Below are 24,676 nucleotides of genomic sequence, written 5' to 3'. Positions count from 1 at the left end.
ATCCTCCTAGCCCTCTGCTGGACCCTCTCCAGCAGATCCCTGTCCCTCTTCAACTGGGGAGCCCAAAACTGAAGGCAGTATTCAAGCTGAGGTCTCAGCAGGGCAGAGTAGAGGGGGAAGAGAACCTCCCTTCATCTGCTGGACACATCCTCCTAACACACCCCAGGATGCCCTTGGCCTTCTTGGCCAGCAGGGCACATTGCTGTGCCATGGGTAACTTGTTAGCCACCAGGACCCGCAGGTCCCTCTCCACAGGGCTGCTCTCCAGCAGATCACCTCCCAGCCTGTCCTGGTGCAGTTTGCTGTTCCTGCCCAGCATGTGCTGGCACTGTCACCCAGCCCTGCAGCAGGGAGGGTGCCTGTTTCCAGGGCAAGGAGATGCATTTCCATGCCTGCAAGCCTCGCTCACGCCATGCTGCTAAGGTTGGCTTATGGGGAAGCAGCTGCTCCTGACTGCCCGGCTGGGTTGGTGGAGCTGGCTGACTTCCTGCCTCTTTCAGAGGGTGTTTGCATGTGTGTGTGTGTTTTGTTGTTGTTTCACTGGAGGTTAGGTGTGGTAACAGGATTTCCTTCGCTCTGCCGCTTGGACAAGACCTCTCCTGCAGTTGCTGTTTTTAACTCCTTGCTGGAGACGTGCTGCAGCCTCAGCCCGTAGTGAAGCAGAAGCAGCAGAGGCAGGAGGGATGGATTCCTGCTCTCCCTTCCCAGCACAGCCATGGAAGTGGGAAGAAGAGCAAGTGAAGGAGAAACACTGGCCTGGGGCACCTCATGGTGCCTGCTTGAGGCCAAGTGGCACTTTGGTTCTGCAGAGGCAGAGCAGGGCTGCACCCAGACCCAAGTGCTCTACAGGCTGAGCTGGGTAGAAAAGCAAGCAGGAAGCAAGCCCCAGGCTCGTTTTGGAGAGACATGAACCAGAGATGTTCCACCCTTCCCTCCTGCTGAACACAGGCTCCTTTTGGCCCCTTCTCTCCTGCTGAACACAGGCTCCATTTGGCCCTCTCTCTCCTGATGAACACAGGCTCCTTTTGGCCTCTCTCTCCTGCTGAACACAGGCTCCATTTGGCCTCTCTCTCCTGCTGAACACAGGCTCCTTTTGGCCCTCTCTCTCCTGCTGAACACAGGCTCCTTTTGGCCCCTTCTCTCCTGCTGAACACAGGCTCCTTTTGGCCCTCTCTCTCCTGATGAACACAGGCTCCTTTTGGCCTCTCTCTCCTGCTGAACACAGGCTCCTTTTGGCCTCTCTCTCCTGCTGAACACAGGCTCCTTTTGGCCCTCTCTCTCCTGCTGAACACAGGCTCCATTTGACCCTCTCTCTCCTGCTGAACACAGGCTCCTTTTGGCCTCTCTCTCCTGCTGAACACAGGCTCCATTTGCCCTCTCTCTCCTGCTGAACACAGGCTCCATTTGGCCCTCTCTCTCCTGCTGAACACAGGCTCCTTTTGGCCTCTCTCTCCTGCTGAACACAGGCTCCTTTTGGCCCTCTCTCTCCTGCTGAACACAGGCTCCTGACCCTCTCTCTCCTGCTGACACAGGCTCCATTTGGCCCTCTCCTGCTGAACACAGGCTCCATTTGGCCTCTCTCTCCTGCTGAACACAGGCTCCATTTGACCCTCTCTCTCCTGCTGAACACAGGCTCCTTTTGGCCTCTCTCTCCTGCTGAACACAGGCTCCATTTGGCCTCTCTCTCCTGCTGAACACAGGCTCCTTTTGGCCCCTTCTCTCCTGTTGAACACAGGCTCCTTTTGGCCTCTCTCTCCTGCTGAACACAGGCTCCATTTGGCCTCTCTCTCCTGCTGAACACAGGCTCCTTTTGGCCCTCTCTCTCCTGCTGAACACAGGCTCCTTTTGGCCTCTCTCTCCTGCTGAACACAGGCTCCTTTTGGCCCTCTCTCTCCTGCTGAACACAGGCTCCTTTTGGCCTCTCTCTCCTGCTGAACACAGGCTCCTTTTGGCCCTCTCTCTCCTGCTGAACACAGGCTCCTTTTGGCCCTCTCTCTCCTGCTGAACACAGGCTCCATTTGGCCCTCTCTCTCCTGCTGAACACAGGCTCCTTTTGGCCCTCTCTCTCCTGCTGAACACAGGCTCCATTTGGCCTCTCTCTCCTGCTGAACACAGGCTCCATTTGGCCCTCTCCTGCTGAACACAGGCTCCATTTGGCCTCTCTCTCCTGCTGAACACAGGCTCCTTTTGGCCCTGTCTCTCCTGCTGAACACAGGCTCCTTTTGGCCCTCTCTCTCCTGCTGAACACAGGCTCCATTTGACCCTCTCTCTCCTGCTGAACACAGGCTCCATTTGCCCTCTCTCTCCTGCTGAACACAGGCTCCATTTGGCCCTCTCTCTCCTACTGAACACAGGCTCCATTTGGCCTCTCTCTCCTGCTGAACACAGGCTCCTTTTGGCCCCTTCTCTCCTGCTGAACACAGGCTCCATTTGGCCTCTCTCTCCTGCTGAACACAGGCTCCTTTTGGCCCTGTCTCTCCTGCTGAACACAGGCTCCTTTTGGCCCTCTCTCTCCTGCTGAACACAGGCTCCATTTGCCCTCTCTCTCCTGCTGAACACAGGCTCCATTTGCCCTCTCTCTCCTGCTGAACACAGGCTCCTTTTGGCCTCTCTCTCCTGCTGAACACAGGCTCCATTTGGCCCTCTCTCTCCTGCTGAACACAGGCTCCTTTTGGCCTCTCTCTCCTGCTGAACACAGGCTCCATTTGGCCTCTCTCTCCTGCTGAACACAGGCTCCTTTTGGCCTCTCTCTCCTGCTGAACACAGGCTCCTTTTGGCCTCTCTCTCCTGCTGAACACAGGCTCCATTTGGCCCTCTCTCTCCTGCTGAACACAGGCTCCTTTTGGCCCTCTCCTGCTGAACACAGGCTCCTTTTGGCCCTCTCTCTCCTGCTGAACACAGGCTCCTTTTGGCCTCTCTCTCCTGCTGAACACAGGCTCCTTTTGGCCCTCTCTCTCCTGCTGAACACAGGCTCCTTTTGGCCTCTCTCTCCTGCTGAACACAGGCTCCTTTTGGCCTCTCTCTCTCCTGCTGAACACAGGCTCCTTTTGGCCCTCTCTCTCCTGCTGAACACAGGCTCCTTTTGGCCCTCTCTCTCCTGCTGAACACAGGCTCCATTTGGCCCTCTCTCTCCTGCTGAACACAGGCTCCATTTGGCCTCTCTCTCCTGCTGAACACAGGCTCCTTTTGGCCCTCTCTCTCCTGCTGAACACAGGCTCCTTTTGGCCCTCTCTCTCCTGCTGAACACAGGCTCCTTTTGGCCCTCTCTCTCCTGCTGAACACAGGCTCCATTTGGCCTCTCTCTCCTGCTGAACACAGGCTCCATTTGGCCTCTCTCTCCTGCTGAACACAGGCTCCTTTTGGCCTCTCTCTCCTGCTGAACACAGGCTCCTTTTGGCCCTCTCTCTCCTGCTGAACACAGGCTCCATTTGGCCTCTCTCTCCTGCTGAACACAGGCTCCTTTTGGCCCTCTCTCTCCTGCTGAACACAGGCTCCTTTTGGCCCTCTCTCTCCTGCTGAACACAGGCTCCTTTTGGCCTCTCTCTCCTGCTGAACACAGGCTCCATTTGGCCTCTCTCTCCTGCTGAACACAGGCTCCATTTGGCCCTCTCTCTCCTGCTGAACACAGGCTCCTTTTGGCCTCTCTCTCCTGCTGAACACAGGCTCCTTTTGGCCCTCTCTCTCCTGCTGAACACAGGCTCCTTTTGGCTCTCTCTCCTGCTGAACACAGGCTCCATTTGGCCTCTCTCTCCTGCTGAACACAGGCTCCTTTTGGCCCTCTCTCTCCTGCTGAACACAGGCTCCTTTTGGCCCTCTCTCTCCTGCTGAACACAGGCTCCATTTGGCCTCTCTCTCCTGCTGAACACAGGCTCCATTTGGCCTCTCTCTCCTGCTGAACACAGGCTCCATTTGGCCCTCTCTCTCCTGCTGAACACAGGCTCCTTTTGGTGTCTCTCTCCTGCTGAACACAGGCTCCATTTGCCCTCTCTCTCCTGCTGAACACAGGCTCCTTTTGGCCCCTTCTCTCCTGCTGAACACAGGCTCCTTTTGGCCTCTCTCTCCTGCTGAACACAGGCTCCTTTTGGCCCTCTCTCTCCTGCTGAACACAGGCTCCTTTTGGCCTCTCTCTCCTGCTGAACACAGGCTCCTTTTGGCTCTCTCTCTCCTGCTGAACACAGGCTCCATTTGGCCTCTCTCTCCTGCTGAACACAGGCTCCATTTGGCCTCTCTCTCCTGCTGAACACAGGCTCCTTTTGGCCTCTCTCTCCTGCTGAACACAGGCTCCTTTTGGCCTCTCTCTCCTGCTGAACACAGGCTCCATTTGGCCTCTCTCTCCTGCTGAACACAGGCTCCATTTGCCCTCTCTCTCCTGCTGAACACAGGCTCCTTTTGGCCCTCTCTCTCCTGCTGAACACAGGCTCCTTTTGGCCCTCTCTCTCCTGCTGAACACAGGCTCCATTTGGCCCTCTCTCTCCTGCTGAACACAGGCTCCTTTTGGCCCTCTCTCTCCTGCTGAACACAGGCTCCTTTTGGCCCTCTCTCTCCTGCTGAACACAGGCTCCTTTTGGCCCTCTCTCTTCTGCTGAACACAGGCTCCTTTTGGCTGTCTCCTGCTGAACACAGGCTCCTTTTGGCCTCTCTCTCCTGCTGAACACAGGCTCCATTTGGCCCTGTCTCTCCTGCTGAACACAGGCTCCTTTTGGCCCTCTCTCTCCTGCTGAACACAGGCTCCTTTTGGCCCTCTCTCTCCTGCTGAACACAGGCTCCATTTGACCCTCTCTCTCCTGCTGAACACAGGCTCCTTTTGGCCCTCTCTCTCCTGCTGAACACAGGCTCCTTTTGGCCTCTCTCTCCTGCTGAACACAGGCTCCTTTTGGCCTCTCTCTCCTGCTGAACACAGGCTCCATTTGACCCTCTCTCTCCTGCTGAACACAGGCTCCTTTTGGCCCTCTCTCTCCTGCTGAACACAGGCTCCATTTGACCCTCTCTCTCCTGCTGAACACAGGCTCCATTTGCCCTCTCTCTCCTGCTGAACACAGGCTCCATTTGGCCCTCTCTCTCCTACTGAACACAGGCTCCATTTGGCCTCTCTCTCCTGCTGAACACAGGCTCCTTTTGGCCCCTTCTCTCCTGCTGAACACAGGCTCCATTTGGCCTCTCTCTCCTGCTGAACACAGGCTCCTTTTGGCCCTGTCTCTCCTGCTGAACACAGGCTCCTTTTGGCCCTCTCTCTCCTGCTGAACACAGGCTCCATTTGCCCTCTCTCTCCTGCTGAACACAGGCTCCATTTGCCCTCTCTCTCCTGCTGAACACAGGCTCCTTTTGGCCTCTCTCTCCTGCTGAACACAGGCTCCTTTTGGCCTCTCTCTCCTGCTGAACACAGGCTCCTTTTGGCCCTCTCTCTTCTGCTGAACACAGGCTCCTTTTGGCCTCTCTCTCCTGCTGAACACAGGCTCCATTTGGCCCTCTCTCTCCTGCTGAACACAGGCTCCTTTTGGCCTCTCTCTCCTGCTGAACACAGGCTCCATTTGGCCCTCTCCTGCTGAACACAGGCTCCTTTTGGCCCTCTCTCTCCTGCTGAACACAGGCTCCTTTTGGCCTCTCTCTCCTGCTGAACACAGGCTCCTTTTGGCCCTCTCTCTCCTGCTGAACACAGGCTCCTTTTGGCCTCTCTCTCTCCTGCTGAACACAGGCTCCTTTTGGCCCTCTCTCTCCTGCTGAACACAGGCTCCTTTTGGCCCTCTCTCTCCTGCTGAACACAGGCTCCATTTGGCCCTCTCTCTCCTGCTGAACACAGGCTCCATTTGGCCTCTCTCTCCTGCTGAACACAGGCTCCTTTTGGCCCTCTCTCTCCTGCTGAACACAGGCTCCTTTTGGCCCTCTCTCTCCTGCTGAACACAGGCTCCTTTTGGCCCTCTCTCTCCTGCTGAACACAGGCTCCATTTGGCCTCTCTCTCCTGCTGAACACAGGCTCCATTTGGCCTCTCTCTCCTGCTGAACACAGGCTCCTTTTGGCCTCTCTCTCCTGCTGAACACAGGCTCCTTTTGGCCTCTCTCTGCTGCTGAACACAGGCTCCTTTTGGCCCTCTCTCTCCTGCTGAACACAGGCTCCATTTGGCCTCTCTCTCCTGCTGAACACAGGCTCCTTTTGGCCCTCTCTCTCCTGCTGAACACAGGCTCCATTTGGCCTCTCTCTCCTGCTGAACACAGGCTCCATTTGGCCTCTCTCTCCTGCTGAACACAGGCTCCTTTTGGCCTCTCTCTCCTGCTGAACACAGGCTCCTTTTGGCCCTCTCTCTCCTGCTGAACACAGGCTCCATTTGGCCTCTCTCTCCTGCTGAACACAGGCTCCTTTTGGCCCTCTCTCTCCTGCTGAACACAGGCTCCTTTTGGCCCTCTCTCTCCTGCTGAACACAGGCTCCATTTGGCCCCTTCTCTCCTGCTGAACACAGGCTCCATTTGGCCTCTCTCTCCTGCTGAACACAGGCTCCATTTGGCCCTCTCTCTCCTGCTGAACACAGGCTCCTTTTGGCGTCTCTCTCCTGCTGAACACAGGCTCCATTTGCCCTCTCTCTCCTGCTGAACACAGGCTCCTTTTGGCCCCTTCTCTCCTGCTGAACACAGGCTCCTTTTGGCCTCTCTCTCCTGCTGAACACAGGCTCCTTTTGGCCCTCTCTCTCCTGCTGAACACAGGCTCCTTTTGGCCTCTCTCTCCTGCTGAACACAGGCTCCTTTTGGCTCTCTCTCTCCTGCTGAACACAGGCTCCATTTGGCCTCTCTCTCCTGCTGAACACAGGCTCCATTTGGCCTCTCTCTCCTGCTGAACACAGGCTCCTTTTGGCCTCTCTCTCCTGCTGAACACAGGCTCCTTTTGGCCTCTCTCTCCTGCTGAACACAGGCTCCATTTGGCCTCTCTCTCCTGCTGAACACAGGCTCCTTTTGGCCCTCTCTCTCCTGCTGAACACAGGCTCCATTTGCCCTCTCTCTCCTGCTGAACACAGGCTCCTTTTGGCCCTCTCTCTCCTGCTGAACACAGGCTCCTTTTGGCCCTCTCTCTCCTGCTGAACACAGGCTCCTTTTGGCCCTCTCTCTCCTGCTGAACACAGGCTCCTTTTGGCCCTCTCTCTCCTGCTGAACACAGGCTCCTTTTGGCCCTCTCTCTTCTGCTGAACACAGGCTCCTTTTGGCCCTCTCTCTTCTGCTGAACACAGGCTCCTTTTGGCTGTCTCCTGCTGAACACAGGCTCCTTTTGGCCCTCTGTCTGTTTCTGCATACACTGTAGCTGTCTGCCTGGGTATTGTGCTAAGCTGTAAACATAAAGCTTCCTCCAATTTCCAGATGGACTGAGCTTAGTCTGGCTGATTTTCCAAAGTGGGGATTGGGAGTGGGTGAGTAACACCCAAACCATCACAAAACTCCGCCTCACATCTCATTTCTTATGTCAACCAAACCCAAAACCACTCAAAACCTGTTTCCCAGTCAGCTCTAAGGATCTCAACCTGTGCAAACTCCTCTCCCAGCAGATGGCCATGCTGCTGCTTGCTGCCACTCCATGACTCCCCATGAGAGTCCCTGTGCTCATCTCTCTTGCATCTCTTTCTCCCTTCTCGAGTCAGAAAGAATTGGTTCAGAAACCATCAACTCCCAGCCCAAAGAGTGGCAGAGGGGCCCATGCCAAGGGGAAAAAGTGAGTCGATGTCTCGACAGCCTTCAGACTTCCCATGGAGAGAGGGAACCCTGTGCACAGCACTGCATGGGCAAGGCCAGGAGGGAGAGCAAAGCCACTTGCAAGAAAGGCAGAGCAGGGTGGTGGCAGTCACATCTCCCCACGCTGCCTCCCCAGCTGCTTTTGGCAAGTGAAGAGACACAGACAAGAACCAAAGCCCCAGCAAAGGCAGCAGCATGGGCAAGGGCCCAGGGCTGGGCAGGCAGCTTGGGGCCAGGGCAGGTGGCAGTTGGCACCTGCTCTCTTGCCACAGAATGCATTGACTCTTTTATGCCTATTTTTTCCCCCTCTCCTCTTTCTCTCCCCCATCTGTGCATGCAAATCTCTCTCCCTTGCAGCTCCTGCATCCCCTCTCAGTGACCTGGGCCAGGGATTGCAGCCCAGGCCAAACCCCCTGCTCCTGGCCACCAAGGCTGAGGGGCTGCAGGAGTTTTCAAGGCTGTGCACTGCTCACAATTTCCCTCACCCCTGAGAAGCATCTTGAGGGTTTTGGTTGCTGAGATTGACCACACCCATGCTCCCCACAGCCCTCCCTGTCTGCTCACTCCAAGCTGGTTTGCATGAGCTTTGTTTTCTCCTGTGGCTGCCACCCAAATTCCTACCAAAGGCAGGCACCTCTGATACCCCTGGGCACGTTTGGGGCACTCCAGCCATGCCAGCGCTATCTCTGCAAGCCCAGCTGAGCTCCCTTTCACTGTGGGCCAGCTGAAGAAGAGGGTCAGGGAGACCCCAGTGTGCAGTGCTGTCCAGGTACCCCTTGCCCAAGATGGGGTCCTGCCCATCTGCACAGTCCTGCTCTCCTGCAGCTCCAGGAAATGCACTGCTGTGGACAGAAGCACCTTGGAGGGCCTGGGAAGCAGCAGTTCTCCTTTCCTGGTCCTCCTTGGGTAGGAGAGGTCTCAGAAGAGGAGGCAGGTGCAGATTTGATGGTGGTCACCCACACCCCTTCCACAGGGGAGCGAAACGGTCCACGGGCAAAGGGTGCTCTGTCTTCAGAGGTGGGAGGAGGGCAGTCTGGTGAGCAGATCCAGGTCAGCAAGAGCAGAGCTCTACTGGTGCCCTCTGTGCAGTCTGGTTTGAAGGTAGGAGCCTGCTCACCCATTTGATAGGGGACGATTGGCAGCTGGCAAGGCAGACCCAACCTAAGCAAGGAGTCTGGTCAAGTTTCTTAGCTAGGGAGGGGTGGAAAAAAGGGGTTCTGAGGACAAGGCAGACAGTTAGGGTGGCAAGAACGCATCAGCAGCTGCCAGCACTGGCTGGTGCCACCAGAGGGGACACTCCCAAGCCTTTTAATGTTGTTTTTTCCGTTGGTGATTAGTAAGCAGTTGGGTACAGGAGATAGGCAGAAGCTTGGCTGGAGCACCCCGAGCTGGTCGGAAAAGAAACGCTGATGGGAAGGTTTGCTAAGTAAAGCCCTCGTGGGCATGGGGGGCCCGGGCACACACCACCAGCAGCACACACCAAACCCTGGGCAGGGGGAAGGAAAACAAAACACAATAGACAAGCCCAAGAGCCAAACAACAGCTTCACACTTTGTTCCATCTGTGTTCTTACTGCCCTCACCAATAAATAACGGAATATACAACTCGAGGAACAAGGAGAACCACCGAGGCGGAGGAACATAAATAGGGGACACAGGGAAAGGGACTTTGGTTCAAGAGAACTGGGCTGGAGCCCCCTTCGCTTGGAGGGGCAGCCCCCTCCTCCCTACAGCTTGAAGATGCCAAAGTAGGTGTTGCCATGGGTGTAGACCATGCGCAGTGAGTCCGTCACGTTGGCAAAGACCATGTCACCCTGGCGCAGGCGGAAGGCGCCTCCCACCCGGAGGGACTGCAGGTCGCACTGCGGGTTGGAGGTGCTGTGAGTGTCTTGGCCTCTCAGCAAAAGCCTGTCCTCTTCCATGGGCAGGTACAAATAAATAGAGAGAGTGAAAGGAGCCAGGGTGGCTGCTTTGGTGCAGAAGGTGACTTGGGAGTAGATGTAGTAGAGCCCTGCTTCCTTCACCTTCAGCCTGCCCTCCTCGTACGATAGCAGGGCGCTGTCTGCGGGGCCGTACGTCGTCCTCATCCACTGCAGCACTGGCAGGGCAAAGCAGGGTAGATGACATTAGGAGGATGACACTGGACGTTAGGAAGAAGTTTTTCACTGTGAGGGCAGTGAAATATCAGAACAGATCCACAGGGGTGTGGTGGAGGCCCCATCCCTGGAGACATTCAAGATCAAACTTATCCATCCCCCACTGCAGTCAGCAGGGACATCGCCAACTAGATCAGGTGATCTTTGATCACACTGGGTGCTTCTGTGCTCCACAACCTCCCTGGGCAACCTGTGCCAGTGTCTCACCACCCTCAACCTGTGCCACTGTCTTACCACCTCAACCTGTGCCGGTCTCTCACCACCTCAACCTGTGCCAGTGTCTCACCACCCTCAATCTGTGCCAGTGTCTCACCACCTCAACCTGTGCCAGTGTCTCACCACCCTCAACCTGTGCCAGTCTCTCACCATTCAACCTGTGCCAGTGTCTTACCACCCTCAACTTGTGCCAGTCTCTCACCACCCTCACTGCAAAGAACTTCTTCCTAACATCCAGTCTGAGTCTCCCCTCTGCCAGTTCAAACCCACTAGTCCTTATCCTGTCATCACAAGACCGTCTCAATAGTCCCTCCCCAGCCCTCCTGTAGGCTCCTTTTAGGTACTAGGGGAAGGGAAATAGTTCTCTGCTCATAGAAAGCACTGCAAAGATGAAGCCATTGCTGCATTTCTAGGAAGCCATGTGGACTTGGAGAGCCAGAGTCACAGAATCTTAGAGCCACAGAATCCTGGAGCCACAGAATCCTACAGTCACAGGATGGTTTCATTTGGAAAAGAGCTTTCAAAGCATCCAGTCCAACCATTCTCTAACTTTACCAAGGCTGGTGCTAAACCACAGCCCTCAGCACCACATATCTGCCTCTTTGAAACACCTCCAGCACTGGGGACTCAGCCACCTCCCTGGTCAGTCTGTGCCAGTCTTCAAGAACCCTTTTGGTCAAGAAGCTTCTTTTAATATCCAGCCTGAATCTCCCCTGGTGCAACTTGAGGACATTTTCTCTTGACCTGTCACTTGCTACTAAGGAGAAGAGCAACCCCCACCTCACTGCAACCTCCTTTTTGGGTAGCTGTAGAGAGCCAGAAGGTCTCCCTCAGCCTCCTCTTCTCCACACTAACTCTCCCAGTTCCCTCAGCTGCTCCTCTCCAGCCCTGTTCTCCAGACCCTTCCCCAGCTTCCTTGCCCTTCTCTGGACACACTCCAGCATCTCAATGTCCCTCTTGGAGTGAGGGCCCAAAACTGAACCCAGTGCTCAAGGTGTGACTTCACCAGTGCTGAGTGCAGGGACACAATCCCCTCCCTGGCCAAGCTGGCTACACCATTGCTGATCCAGGCAGAGATGCTGGTGGCCTTGTTGGCCACCTGGGCACACACTGGCTCAGCTTGGGATGTGTGAACCTTGTGTAGCACAGATTCACATGGTGATGTGACCACCAGGAGGTTTGCTGTGATTTGGGACATGCTTTCATGCTGGAATTGTATTGTCACTGTCCCTGACCTTCCAGAGCCACAGGACTAGTGACAGGGTGCAGCCGGGGATGATCACTGCCATGCCCCAGCAGCTGCCTGGCCAAGGCAGTGCCAAGAGGATCTGGCTTACCTGAGACTGCCTTGTTCCTCGTCACACCTGCCAGATGGGCTGCAACTGGCTGCCTCTTCTCCTCTGCAGTGGGGAAAGCCCAGTGTTAGGGATGCTTTGGTACCCACTCTCCCCACCCCAGTCATCACCACAGCTCTTCTGCTGGCACCACAGCACCTACCACCTTTGATAGCCCTCAATGGGCCAAACCCAGCTCAGAGACACAGTCTCCAAAGTCCCCCCAGGTCTAAGTCAGACAGGATCTGGCCTCTACTCTTCAGAGACACCCAGCTGCCTTCAAGGTGGAGTGTCTGAGGGACAAACCCATGAAGGAGAGAGTGGCTACCACAAGAACAAGACATGGATGTGCTCACTGCTTACCTGCCATAGATGTCTTGTTCTTCTGCATCAAATGGGGGTGCTCATGACCTGCAAAGCAAAAAGGCCATGGATCTCATTTTGCACTCATGTTCATCAGTTTCAGGCCAGGCAAAGCCTCCTCCTCTTCCAAAGCAGCCATGTCCACTGTCCCCTTTCTGCTAGCCCCATGCCATGCACAGTCCTACCCCCATGGGAATACTACAAACCCCAGGCCCAACCACAACCCCTGCCCCTGTGCCATGCCCTGGAGGACAAATGAGCTGCTGGAGGGTGAAGGAAACCCCATTCCAAGCCAAGCTTCTCCTCCTCCCCTGGCATGCCCCTGATGGCACTGAGAAACTCACCTTTCTGCATTTCAAACTTGGGCTGTCCCTTGCTGGGTCCCCTGTCCTGTAACAAAAGCACAAGCACATGTTGGGTTTCTTTGAACAGGTGTTTCAGAACTAATTGGTTTGACAGCATCTGTGCAGTGGATGCTCTGGCCACAGCTTGGGTTGGTGCTCTCTAGCCTCAAGAGCTCTCCCAAAACCACAAAGTCCCTCCAGCACCTTCCCCAGCATTATCTGTGGCTCTGTGCTGATCTGCTGTTTGTAGCATGGGGGCAGTAGGGTTGATGATCTGAGGGTTTATGCATGGAATGGGAAAAGCTGGGAAAGGAAAGGGAAAGGAGAAAAAAGAGAAGAGAAGAGAGGAGAAGAGAAGAGAGGAGAAGAGAAGAGAAGAGAAGAGAAGAGAAGAGAAGAGAAGAGAAGAGAAGAGAAGAGAAGAGAAGAGAAGAGAAGAGAAGAGAAGAGAAGAGAAGAGAAGAGAAGAGAAGAGAAGAGAAGAGAAGAGAAGAGAAGAAGAGGAAGAGAAAAAAGAAAAGAAAAGAAAAGAAAAGAAAAGAAAAGAAAAGAAAAGAAAAGAAAAGAAAAGAAAAGAAAAGAAAAGAAAAGAAAAGAAAAGAAAAGAAAAGAAAAGAAAAGAAAAGAAAAGAAAAGAAAAGAAAAGAGAAGAGAAAGGAGAGAAGAGAAGAGAGGAGAAAGGAGAAGAAAGAAGAGAAAAGAAGAGAAAGGAAAGGAAAGGAAAGGAAAGGAAAGGAAAGGAAAGGAAAGGAAAGGAAAGGAAAGGAAAGGAAAGGAAAGGAAAGGAAAGGAAAGGAAAGGAAAGGAAAGGAAAGGAAAGGAAAGGAAAGGAAAGGAAAGGAAAGGAAAGGAAAGGAAAGGAAAGGAAAGGAAAGGAAAGGAAAGGAAAGGAAAGGAAAGGAAAGGAAAGGAAAGGAAAGGAAAGGAAAGGAAAGGAAAGGAAAGGAAAGGAAAGGAAAGGAAAGGAAAGGAAAGGAAAGGAAAGGAAAGGAAAGGAAAGGAAAGGAAAGGAAAGGAAAGGAAAGGAAAGGAAAGGAAAGGAAAGGAAAGGAAAGGAAAGGAAAGGAAAGGAAAGGAAAGGAAAGGAAAGGAAAGGAAAGGAAAGGAAAGGAAAGGAAAGGAAAGGAAAGAAAAGAAAAGAAAAGAAAAGAAAAGAAAAGAAAAGAAAAGAAAAGAAAAGAAAAGAAAAGAAAAGAAAAGAAAAGAAAAGAAAAGAAAAGAAAAGAAAAGAGAAAAGAAAAGAGAAAAAAGAAGAAGAAAAAACCAAGCAAAAGAAAGAGACACCCTCAAACACTTCTCTTTCATCTCAAACCATGCAGGGGATGCTGCCCAGCAAGCTGGGCATTTCCCTGCCCCCAGAAGGGAGGGATTTCGGTGCTGGATGTGTGTAAGTGGTGCTGGGGGACACAGTTTAGCAGCAGAGTTGGTAGTGTTGGGTTAATGGTTGGATGTGGTGATCTTAAAGGTCTTTTCCCAGCCTAAGCAGTTCTATGACAGTTCTATGACTTCTAAGCAGGTCCCATCTCAGACACAGCTTTCAGTTGGCTATTAATGAAACCCTGAAGGTTTAGTTGAGGCCTTTGCTGTCATTGGGCACTGAGAACGAGAAAGGAAGAGTCCTTCTCCTGCCTGCTCTGCCCAGTACAATCCCTTCTAAAGGGATCTTCATCTCCTCTCCTCTGGCTGACATTGCAGGAGGACACTGCAGTGCAGATTGGTTCTTTTGCACCAAAATATGAGAAGTGGCTGCCCTGTCTGGAGGTGCCATTTGTGAGCTGGTGGAGTGGCATTTGCACAGCAACTTCCTCCTTCTCCTCCTCCTCACTAGCCGCCTGAAGCTGTGGCTGCCTGGCCAAAGCCTTGCACCACTTGGGCAAAGTGGAAGTAGAAGTACTTCCAGTGGCAGGTGGCCACAACCACCTTGGAGCAAGGTGTTAGCAGAAAATCAAGATCTCTTAGAGCAGGATCAGGAAGCAGAGCCAGGGTGCCTGCAGCTCCATCCTTCCCACTGCAAACCCTGGAGCATCCTTCAGCGTGCTGCAGCTCACCATGCTCTGGCCAAGACTCTTTTGAGGAAGAAAAACAGATGAGAAAGCTGGGAAGGGATTTTTTCAGTAGTGATAAGATGAAGGGCAATGGATCTGAGCTGGAAGAGGGGAGATTGAGACTGGAGATTAGGAAGAAATTCTTTAGTGAAGATGGTGAGACACTGGCGCAGGTTGTGGATGTCCCCTCCCTGAAGATGTTCAAGGCCAGGTTGGCCGAAGGCTTGAGCAACTTGAGTGAGTGAGAGGTGTCCCTGCCCATGGCAGGGGGGTTGGAACTAGATGAGGAGATTAAAGGGGGAGAATCACCTCCCTTGCCCTGCTGGACACTCTTCTCTGGGCTGCAGCAAGAGCAGTGTGGGCAGCAGGGCAAGGGAGGGGATTCTGCCTCTTGACTCTGCTCTCCTCAGACCCCACCTGCAGTCTTCTGTGCAGTTCTGGAGCCCTCAACATAAGAAGGACATGGAAGTGTTGGAGCCAGTCCAGAGGAGGCCACCAAGATGCTCAGAGGGTTGCAGCAACTCTGCTGTGAGGACAGGCTGAGAGAGTTAGGGCTCTGCAGCCTGGAGATGAGAAGGCTTTGAGGAGACCTTGGAGTGGCCTTCCAGTATCTGAAATGGGCTACAGGAAGGCTGGGGAGGGACTATAGAGAAGGTCTTGTAATGACAGGACAAGGAGGAATGGGCTTAAACTGGCAGAGGGGAGATTTAGACTGGATGTTAGGAAGAAGTTCTTTGCGATGAGGGTGGTGAGACACTGGCACAGGTTGCCCAGGGAGGCTGTGGAGCACAGAAGCACAGAGTGTGATCTTTGAGTCTGTGATTCTGTGCTCCACAACCTCCCTGGAGGTGTTCAAGGCCAGGTTGGATGAGTCCTTGAGTGACCTGTGCTAGTGGGATGTGTCCCTGCCTATGGCAGGGGGTTGAAACTGGCTGATCTTTGAGGTTCCTTCCAACCTAACCCATTCTATGATCTTGAAGGTCCCTTCCAACTCAAAGCATTCTGTCATTCTGTGATTTGTCAACACTACCAACACATGTAGAAAGGATGTAGTGCAAGAAAGGAGAGGTTCTCTGCAGCCCCAAGGTGGAAAGGCACCCATGGGTTTAAAGAAGAGCTTGGGGGAAGCTTTGTGTGTGCTTGGGAGCCCCCACCTGCCCTTCAGTGAGGTCTTTCTCCATCTAACATCACCCTACCTGGCACTGGAGGTCCTGGAAGGCCTTTAAAATCTTTTCACAGTCCAATAATGTTGACTTCTGCCCTTCTGCTGTCTGACACTTCTGTACCTTCCTCAGGAAGATGTAATCCTCGTTCAAGCTCAACAGCTCTTCCGTCTGCCAGAGAGAAGAGAGGGAGAAAGGGATGTTAGTGGGAAATCTGCAGTGGCTGGCAGCAGAGCCATGATGGACTTCTGACTGTGGTAAATCAGAGCCTGGAAAGCTCAAGTTTGGTTGTTCAGCACCAGGGTGAGGCAGGCAGGCACACTGAGGGCACCAAAACCTTCCCACCGGGCACTCGGCACAGAATCTGCACCCGGATTAGCAGAGACCCTCACCCATGGGGCTGACCCTGGCATGGGGAGAGCACAATTGCTCAGCAGCTCTTGCTGAAGGGCAGCAAAGCTGGTGGAGAGTATGGAGATCAGAGCTGGTGAGGAGCAGATGAGGGAACTGGGGGTGTTTAGTGTGGAGAAGAGGAGGCTGAGGGGAGACCTCATTGCTCTCTACAATTCCCAGAAAGGAGGTCGGCACCAGGTGGGAGTTGGTTTCTTCTCCCAAGCTACTAGAAATAGGAGGAGAGAAAAATGTCTTCAAGTAGCACCAGGTTTAGGTTGGATTTTAGGAAAAAAAATCTTTCCTGCAAGAGTGGTCAGGCATTGGAACAGGTTGCCCAGGGAGGTGGTGGAGTCACCATCCCTGGAGGTGTAGACACGGAGGTGTTGGGTTGATGGTTGGACTTGATGATCTTGGAGATCTTTTCCAATTGAAAGTAGGGGTTGGAAGGGACCCAAGGAAATCATTGAGTCCAACCCCCCTGCCAGAGCAGGACCACACAGTCTAGCACAGATCACAGAGGAACACATCCAGACAGCTCTGGAAAGGCTCCAGGGAAGGAGACTCCACAACCTCTCTGGGCAGCCTGTGCCAGTGCTCTGGGACCCTTACAGGAAAGAAGTTCCCCCTGGTGTTGAGCTGTGACCTCCTGTGCTGCAACTAGATTCTATGATTCTATTTTCTATCACCTTGACAATGGATTTAAATTCCCCACTCTGCCTTTTCCAAGAAGCAGGTGGCAAACATCCACCCTCCTGTGATTTGACACCAGCCTAGGGAGCAGCCTGAGGCTCGCTGTTGCTGCCCCAGAGGTCTCAGCAGGCAGCTGGGATGCTCACCCAGCCCTGTGCTGGCCTGCTCATGCAGGGGGACTTTTGGGGGTTCTTTTTTTTTTTTTTGGGGGGGGGGAGGTGGGGGATTAGTTATTGACTAAAAGAGCTGCCATGAGATCAAAATGACTTGGAGGTCAGGGCTGAATCCTGCCAAGAGTTTGGGATTTGAAGAAGAAATGTCAGAAACCAAGAAAAAAGAAGTCCCCAACCTGACCTAACCAACCAAACCAACCCAACCTAAAACCTGATTCTCTTTTTCTTTAATTACAGCTTTTTGGGGTGATAAAGATCTAACATCTGGCTAGACAGCCAAGAGAAATGCAGGCAGAGTGCTCAGAGCAGCCAGCACTAGCATGAGGAGGGTCATATTTGAGGCCCTGCTGTGGACTCTGAAGGCAACTGAAATCCTTCTGTCACCCAGGGCTGTGCCATTTCAGATGGCTCTGACCCTCTGTCACAGCCCCATGCAGTCACCTTTAGCTCTGCTGCATGTCCTCTACCCACTCCTTCACTCCAGGCTGCAGCCTCCATACAGCAAAGTTCTCATTCCATCCTCCCAGCTGCTGAGCCCCCTCAGGATTGTTCTGTACCCACTGCTCCTTGTCCTACCCCAGGGAGTAAGTGCTCTGTCATCCTAACAGTAAAGAAGTTCCTCCTTGTGTTGAGGTGTAACCTCCTGTGCTGCAGCTTCCATCTGTGGCTCCCTGTCCCATCCCAGGGAGCAGTGAGCAGAGCCTGTCCCTCCCCTCCTGACCCCCAGCCCTCAGATGCTTAGAAACATTTATCAGATCTCCTCTCTGTCTTCCCCAGACTAAACAGCCCCAAGGTCTCAAAGAGATCTAGGGAGGGAATGAAGAACGTTGGTTCTTTAGCTACAGAACCATAGAATCTCAGAATGCCAGGTTGGAAGGGACCTCAAGGATCATCTGGTCCAGTCTTTCTGGTTCATAGTGTAGTTGAAACGAGCTGGCCCAGCCCCCTGCCAACCTGAGTCTTAAAGCTGCCCCACCTAGGGGAACCCACTGCTTACCCTGGGAAATGACTCCAGGGTCTGTTCTCATGGGGAAGCATTTCCTTCCAAAAGCCTGTGGGCATGGCATTTTGGGACATGGCTTAATGGCCATGCTGCTGTGGGGTTGATGATTGGACTGGAGGTGGCTGTGGAGGTCTTTGCCAACCTAAATAATTCTAGGATCCTACGCTTCTACCATCTCCATCCTTCCGCTGAGCGCATCTCAGCGCGGCCGAAGGCAAAGAGCATCAACATCCCAGCAGGCACAGCCCAAAGGGGGCACTCAAAAGGGGCTTTTCAGTCTGGAAAAGAGAAGACTGAGAGAGGATTTAATCAATGGTTATAAACATCTGGGGGCTGGAGGTCAGGAGAGGGGGAACAGGCTCTGCTCACTGCTCCCTGGGATAGGACAAGGAGCCACAGATGGAAGCTGCAGCACAGGAGGTTCCACTTCAACACAAAGGGGAACTTCTTTCCTGCAAGGGTCCCAGAGCACTGGCACAGGCTGCCCAGAGAGGTTGTGGAGTCTCCTTCTCTGGAGCCTTTGCAGACCTGTCTGGATGTGTTCCTATGTGATCTGTGCTAGATAGGATTGTCCTGCTCTGGCAGGGGGGTTGGACTGGATGATCTCCTTGGGTCCCTTCCATCCCCTGCCATCCTGTGATCCTATCAGCCTAATTCCTCCACTTACCTTATCCATCTTCATGTGCAGATACAAGCAGAAAAGCGTTGTCCCTATGGTCTGTGCCACCATAAACGCCACCAGGAAGCCCATGAGCATCTTCATGGTGCTGGCTGAGGCACCGCTGGCCGGCCGGGGAGCCGCGGGGCTGTAAGCTTCATTCATCCTTCCGGCTCCTTGCTGGGGCTCCTTCAAATGCACTGCCTGCAAGTGGCATGAGAACTGCTGTGTGAGCAGCTGCTGCTGGAGGGATACAGGTTGCAGCAACCTACACTTCCTGGAAAAAGCTCTTCGTAGTGGGGAGGTTTGTTCACTTCTGTCTCCCACAACAAAAGAAAAAAGAGAAGAAGAAGAAGAAAAAAAAGAGAGTTGCTGAGACTTTCTTCTCTGGTGCACTTCCAGGCTTTTTCCTACCATTCTATCAGAAGCAAGAGAAGTTCTTATTCCATAGATTCATTTTTGCCTTCAAAACACTCCAGACTATGCCCCTGTGGTTTGGGGGTTGGGTTGGGTTTTTTTTTCTCTGGTGCAGATGAAAGTTTCATAGCAAGATGGAAGATTTGTGGAGGTCTCTTCCAGGCCCTAACATGCCATGGTCCGGTTGATTGGATAGGGTTGGGTGATTGGTTAGACTGGATGAGCTTGGGGGTGTCTTCCAACCTGTGTGATGCTGTGAAGCTGTCTTCAAAGGAACAAAGACCATGAGTGTGTAGACACTGTGGGCTGCCAGGGGCTGGGAAGTACTCGGAAAGTTGGGTTTTCACAAAAGGGGAAGAGAGTTTGATTCAGTCCAGCCCAACCTAGCACCCAGCCCTGCCCAACCAACCAGACCATGGCACTAAGTGCCCCAGCCAGCCTTGGCTTCAACACCTCCAGCCACGGCCACTCCACCACCTCCCTGGGCAGCCCATTCCAATGCAAATCACTCTCTCTGACAACAACTTCCTAACAACATCCAGCCTAGGCCTCCTCTGGCACAGCTTAAGACTGTGTCCCCTTGTTCAATTGTTGCTTGCCTGGCAGCAGAGCCCAACCCCACCTGGCCACAGCCTCCCTGCAGGCAACTGCAGGCAGCAATGAGCTCTGCCCTGAGCCTCCTCTGCTGCAGGCTGCACACCCCCAGCTCCCTCAGCCTCTCCTCACAGGGCTCTGCTCCAGGCCCCTCCCCAGCCTTGCTGCCCTTCTCTCAACACCTTCCAGCACCTCAACATCTCTCTGCAATGGAGGAGCCCAGAACTGGACACAGCACTCAAGGTGTGGCCTGCGCAGTGCTGAGCACAGGGGCAGAATAACCTCCCTTGTCCTGCTGCCCACACTGCTCCTGAGCCAGCCCAGGATGCCATTGGCTCTGCTGCCCACCTGGGCACACTGCTGCTTCCTCTTCAGCCTACTTCTCTGCGTTTCCTTCATGAGAAGGATGATTTTGTGCCCAAGACACCTGGCTGAAGTAAGCAGGTTGTAGCCTTCTCTTGTGCTCCCTGTGGGTGAAATCTCTGCCTGGGTAGTTTCAGTGATCCTGGAGAAACTACCACCTCTATGGGCACTGTAACTGCAGTGTGGGCACAGCTTGCATCTTCTTTGACAGACAGTTCTGGGCCCCCCAGTTCAAAAGAGACATAGAGTTGCTTGAGAGAGTGCAGCACACAAAGATGATGAAAGGAAAGGAACATCTCTCTTACAAGGAGAGTCTGAGGGAGCTTGGAGGAGAGGAACCTGAGAGGTGACCTCATTCGTGGTTATAAAGATGTGCAGGGTGAGTGCCAAGAGGCTGGAGCCAGGCTCTGATGGGTGATGCCCAATGCCAGGACAAGGGGCAATGAGTGGAAGTTGAGGCACAGGGATGAGGAAGGAATTTTTCCCTCTGAGGGTGACAGAACAGGCTGCCCAGGGGAGTTGTGGAGTCTCCCTCTCTGGAGATATTCAAGACCTGTGTGGATGTGTTCCTGTGTGACCTGCTCTAGGTGATCCTGCTCTGGTAGGGGAGTTGGACTGGAGGAGCCTTTGAGGTCCTTTCCAGCCTCTGGCATTCTGTGATTCTGGGCACGTGGGTGGTGATGTTTGACCATCACTTTGGACACACACATTTTAAGCAGCTTTCTTGGTGCTCTAGTGAGGTGCTCATGCTACACCTGAGGGGATAAGCCACCTCACACCCTGTCCTCCTCACCCATGTTACTTACACCATAGAATAGTTTGGCTTGGAAGGGGCCTTTAAAAGTCACCTTCAGTGAGCAGGCATATCTTAAACCAGATCAGATTTTTCACAGCCCTGTACAACCTGGGATGTTTCCAGGGCTGGAGCATCTACCACCTCCTGGACAACCTGGGTCAGGGTCTCACCACCCTCAGTGTGAAACAAATTCTTCCTTCTCTCTAGTCTAAAACTCCCTCTTTTGGTTTAAAACATCACCCCTTGTCCTGTCTGCTCAAAGTTCTGCTCGAAAGTCTGTCCCCAGCTTTCTGATCAGCCCCCTTTAAGCAGCAAAAGGCCATCAGAAGGTCTCCCTGGAGCCTTCTTTTCTCCAGGCTGAGCAACCCCAGTAGTCTACATATCTGAACAGCCAGGCATTTAAAGGGCTGCTGGAGATGCTGGGCACTCCTGCCACCTCCTGAGCTCCCAGCACTGCCTCCACGCAACTTGGGCCAGCTTGTGTGCCCCCCACGCTGCTGTGCCTCTCAATCTGGCAGGTGGGAGAAGAGGTCTTGTCCCCAGGCTCTTCAGGCATCTGACTCCTGTGTGGCCATGCATCACCAATAACAATGCAGGGCGAAAGCAGAGAACCACTAAATCATTTTGGCTCATAGAATCACAAAATCACTTTGGTTGGAAAGTTCCTATGAGATCACTGAGCCCAACCACTCTCTAACTCTACCAAGGCTGGTGCTAAAGCCTGTCCCTCAGCCTCCTCCTCCCAGCCATGTCCTTGCTGCCTGTGGCAGAGGGCAGAGCTCCTTTTCTCCACCCAAAGGGGGTAAACCTGGGTTTCTGTTGGGGTGCAGAGGCTGTGAGGAGTGCTGGGGCACTAGTTTGAAGACAGTCATGAAGTCATCACATGAAGCTGTTCTGAAAGAAGCATGCTAAAGGTGATGTTCTTATCAGATGTGTATGCAGCAAACGTAGGGTTGGGTCCTGCTGGAAGCAGTGGGGTGCTGAGCAGGGCACTGATCACCAGCAAGCCCAGTAGAGGAGGATACACAGCACCTTGTCAGGGCTGCTGAGAGCGTGGCAGGATGAGGTCCAGACTTGGCTTTTGCTCTCTACCCACTCTCTGCATCCTGTCCTGTGTGGTTAGGGTGCTGCAAGCTGCAAATGCAGAAGCTGATAACAAAGCACAAACATCTCTGCAGCCAAGTCAGAGCTTTGTTTCTGCAGGTCACTGTGCTCCTAAAGATAGCATCCAAATCACAGGTGTGGGATGGCTCCAGGCTCTTCATGGGCAGCAATTCAGCATCTGAGGCTGCCTGCCTGAGCAGCAGGGTTGGACTGGATGATCTCCAGAGGCCCCTTCCAACCCCTACCACTCTGATAGCCCAGGGCTGAGGCCCTGCTTGGCACTTTGCAGCCATGTCACCCCTCACTATGCTAGGGCTGTCACACCTGTGAGACAGAAAGTGCCTGAGGATGGAGCTGCCAGCTCTGGAGTCAGCCCCTCAGTGGCACTTTTGCCTTCTGTGGCACGAGGGCTGCCCACATATCCCCATCATCTAATGCCTGCATTGCTACCCAGCTCAGCAGGGCTTCCCAGACCCCCTCTCCTGGGAGCATCCTCTTGGCAGCAGCAAGATGACCTAAATTGTGCTGGGTCTCAAAAGGGGAGCCTCTGGTTATTGATGGGCTTTGGACCTGGTCCCTTAGAGAATCACAGAGTCAAAGAATGGTGGAGGTTGGAAGGGACCTTTGGAGATCATCCAGCCCAACCCCTCTGCTAAAGCAGGGGCACCCAGAACAGATTGCTCAATGTCCAGGCAGGTTTTGAATTCTCCATAGAAAGAGACTCCACAACCTCTTTGGGCAATCCTGCTCTAGGGCTCTGTCACCCTCAAAGTAAAGAAGTTTCTCCTTCAGTTGAAGTGAAACCTGCTGTGCTCAAGTTTGTACCTGTTGCCCCTTATCCTATCCCTGGGCAGCACTGAAAAGAGCCCAGTCCCATCCTCTGAACCTTTACCCTTTAGATATTGATCAGCATTGGTAAGCCTCAGGTGCCTCAGCCTCTCCCTGTCACAGAGATGCTCTGGTCCCCTCAGCACCTTCATAGAATCATAGAATCAACCAGGCTGGAAGAGACCTCCAAGCTCATCCAGTCCAACCTATCCCCCAGCCCTATCCAATCAACTAGACCATGGCACTAAGTGCCTCCACTGGACTCTCTCCAGTAGTTCCCTGTCTCTCTTGAACCAAGGAGTCCAGAACTGGACACAATACTCCAGGTGTGGCCTCACCAGGGCAGGGCAGAGCAGATGGGATGGAAACCAAGCCACCACACAGCCTTGGGCCACTGCTTTTCATCTGGTTTTCCATCTTTACACTGGCATTGCCTCTGGAAAGGGCAGGCCTGGGCTCCTCACAGAGCTCTGCTGGCACTCAGCTCCTACACACCAGAGCTGCCACAGCCACACGGTCACTTTGCGGTGGGCATCCACTGCACACAGCTGAAAGTCATGATGAGGCCATGGCAAGGAGCAGTGCCTGCTCCACAAAGCTTTCAGCTCCATGGCACTCAGCAGCGTTTTCCAGGGCTCTTCAGAGTGTCCTCTGAACTGCACACTGGCAGGCTGGGGGAAAGACTCTGCATGTGAAACAAAGTGGCCTGAGAAGCCATCACTTAGTGCAGGGACCGAGAGCAGCCAACCACCCGTGGGACCACAGCGACGGCGCTGCAGAGAGCAGCAGGGGAGCTCTGCTCGGCTCTTCCTGAGCCTTAGCTGCGCTGGGTGGACAAAGGCAGCTTCTGGAGAGCCAGCAGTGGCTGCTGAGGTGAGGAGAGCCTGTGGGTAGCGCTGGCAAAGCAGAGCCCATGGCCATCCCCAGTGCACGCACCTTGTGTAGGAGGCTGCAGCCGGGGGCGGCCTGGGAGGGCTCTGGTGAGGAGAGGGGGAAGGGCTTTGGGTACCCAGCTCCAAGCAGGCTGGGCTCTGGAGCATCTCTCGTACAAGGAGAGGCTGAGAGACCTGGGGCTGTTTAGTGAGGGAAGAGCAGCCCGAGAGGGGATCTTCTCAGTGCTGATCTGAAGAGTGGGGCTCAAGGGGCTGGGCTCAGTGGTGCTCAGTGCCAGGGCACAGGGCAGTGGGCACAAACCAGACCACAAGAGGGCTCGTTTGAACTTCAGGAGAAACCTTTTTGCTGCGAGGGTGCTGGAGCCCTGGAGCAGGCTGCCCAGAGAGGCTGTGGATTCTCCTCTGAGGAGATCCCAGACCATCCCTGAAGAGGTTCGTGTACAAACTACTCTGCGTGACCCTGCTTTAGCAGAGGGGTTGGGCTGGATGTCCTCCAGGGGTCCCTTCCAAGCCCCAGCGCTCTGTGATTCTGTGAAAGCATCACTAGAGAGCTGGCCCAGCTGCTCTGCAAGCCGGGAAGCAGTCGTTAGTCACCGGCACCCCTGCTGGGAGAAACTGGGTGGAAAATATGACAGCGAGGATCCTGGCAGAGGTTTGTCAGTGGGGAGGGCAGGCTGGCAGCTCCCTGGCAGGAAACCATTGCTCCACGTCAGCAATCCAGCCCTCCGCTGCCCCAGCCCCTGCGAGAGATGCCTCTTCCCCCCTGCACCACTGGCCCCAGCTTCTCTGGCTTGAGCCAGCAGCAGGTGCCAGTGGTGCCAGAGCAGAGGCACTGACTGAGCTCTGGGCAAGGCCACCTGTCGCTTTCACTGCTCAGAGCCAGGCAGCCCAGGAGGACAGAGCTGCTGCAGGATGTATGGCAGTGTCTCGTTGGGATATGCTCTGTTGCCAACTCTCTGCCTCATGTGGGTGGGAGGGGTGGGAGGAAAGGCTCAAAAGGCTCAAACTCCACATCATCCCATGCCAGGGCCAAGAAGCATCACAGGATCATGGGATGTCAGGAGTTGGAAGGGACCTAAAGAGATTATCCAGTCCAACCCTCCTGCCAGAGCAGGACCAGAGAATCTAGCACAGATCACACAGGAACACATCCAGACAGGCCTTGACAGTCTCCAGAGCAGGAGATTCCACAGCCTCTCTGGGCAGCCTACTCCAGGGCTCTGGGATCATTACAGTAAAGAAGTTCCTCTTTGTGTTGAGCTGGAACCTCCTGTGCTGCAGCTTACACCCATTGCTCCTTGTCCTACCCCAGGGAGCAGTGAGCAGAGCCTGTCCCCCCTCTCCTGACCACCAGCCCTCAGATGTTCATAACCATTGATTAAATCCCCTCTCAGTCTTCTCCAGACTAAGCAGCCCCAGGTCCCTCAGCCTCTCCTC

At 53.9% G+C, this 24,676-nt stretch overlaps 1 protein-coding gene across 1 annotated transcript; it reads right to left on the bottom strand.

Annotated features, from left to right (window-relative positions):
* Positions 1–9,289: 9,289 nt before the first annotated feature.
* CD40LG (CD40 ligand) lies at positions 9,290–18,409 on the bottom strand. Its single transcript, XM_064158872.1, has 6 exons — positions 18,254–18,409; positions 15,361–15,498; positions 12,120–12,165; positions 11,776–11,823; positions 11,416–11,478; positions 9,290–9,804 (listed from the first exon to the last, which is right to left on the bottom strand). Exons 1-6 carry the CDS (start codon positions 18,407–18,409, stop codon positions 9,434–9,436), a joined length of 822 nt encoding a protein of 273 aa, XP_064014942.1. The 3' UTR covers positions 9,290–9,433.
* Positions 18,410–24,676: the final 6,267 nt, after the last annotated feature.

The sequence above is a fragment of the Pogoniulus pusillus genome, chromosome 19, assembly GCF_015220805.1.
Source record: "Pogoniulus pusillus isolate bPogPus1 chromosome 19, bPogPus1.pri, whole genome shotgun sequence".
In the NCBI taxonomy this organism is placed as follows: domain Eukaryota; kingdom Metazoa; phylum Chordata; class Aves; order Piciformes; family Lybiidae; genus Pogoniulus; species Pogoniulus pusillus.
Note: the sequence above shows the minus strand (reverse complement) of the source record. Positions and strands in the feature narration are given on the sequence as shown.

Coding starts and splice junctions, on each gene's coding strand:
- CD40LG (XM_064158872.1), bottom strand. CDS start 18,409: ATGAATGAAGCTTACAGCCCCGCGGCTCCCCGGCCGGCCAGCGGTGCC. Junction 11,824..12,119: donor CAAGTTTGAAATGCAGAAAG/GTGAGTTTCTCA, acceptor TTTGCTTTGCAG/GTCATGAGCACCCCCATTTG. Junction 11,479..11,775: donor GAACAAGACATCTATGGCAG/GTAAGCAGTGAG, acceptor TCCCCACTGCAG/AGGAGAAGAGGCAGCCAGTT.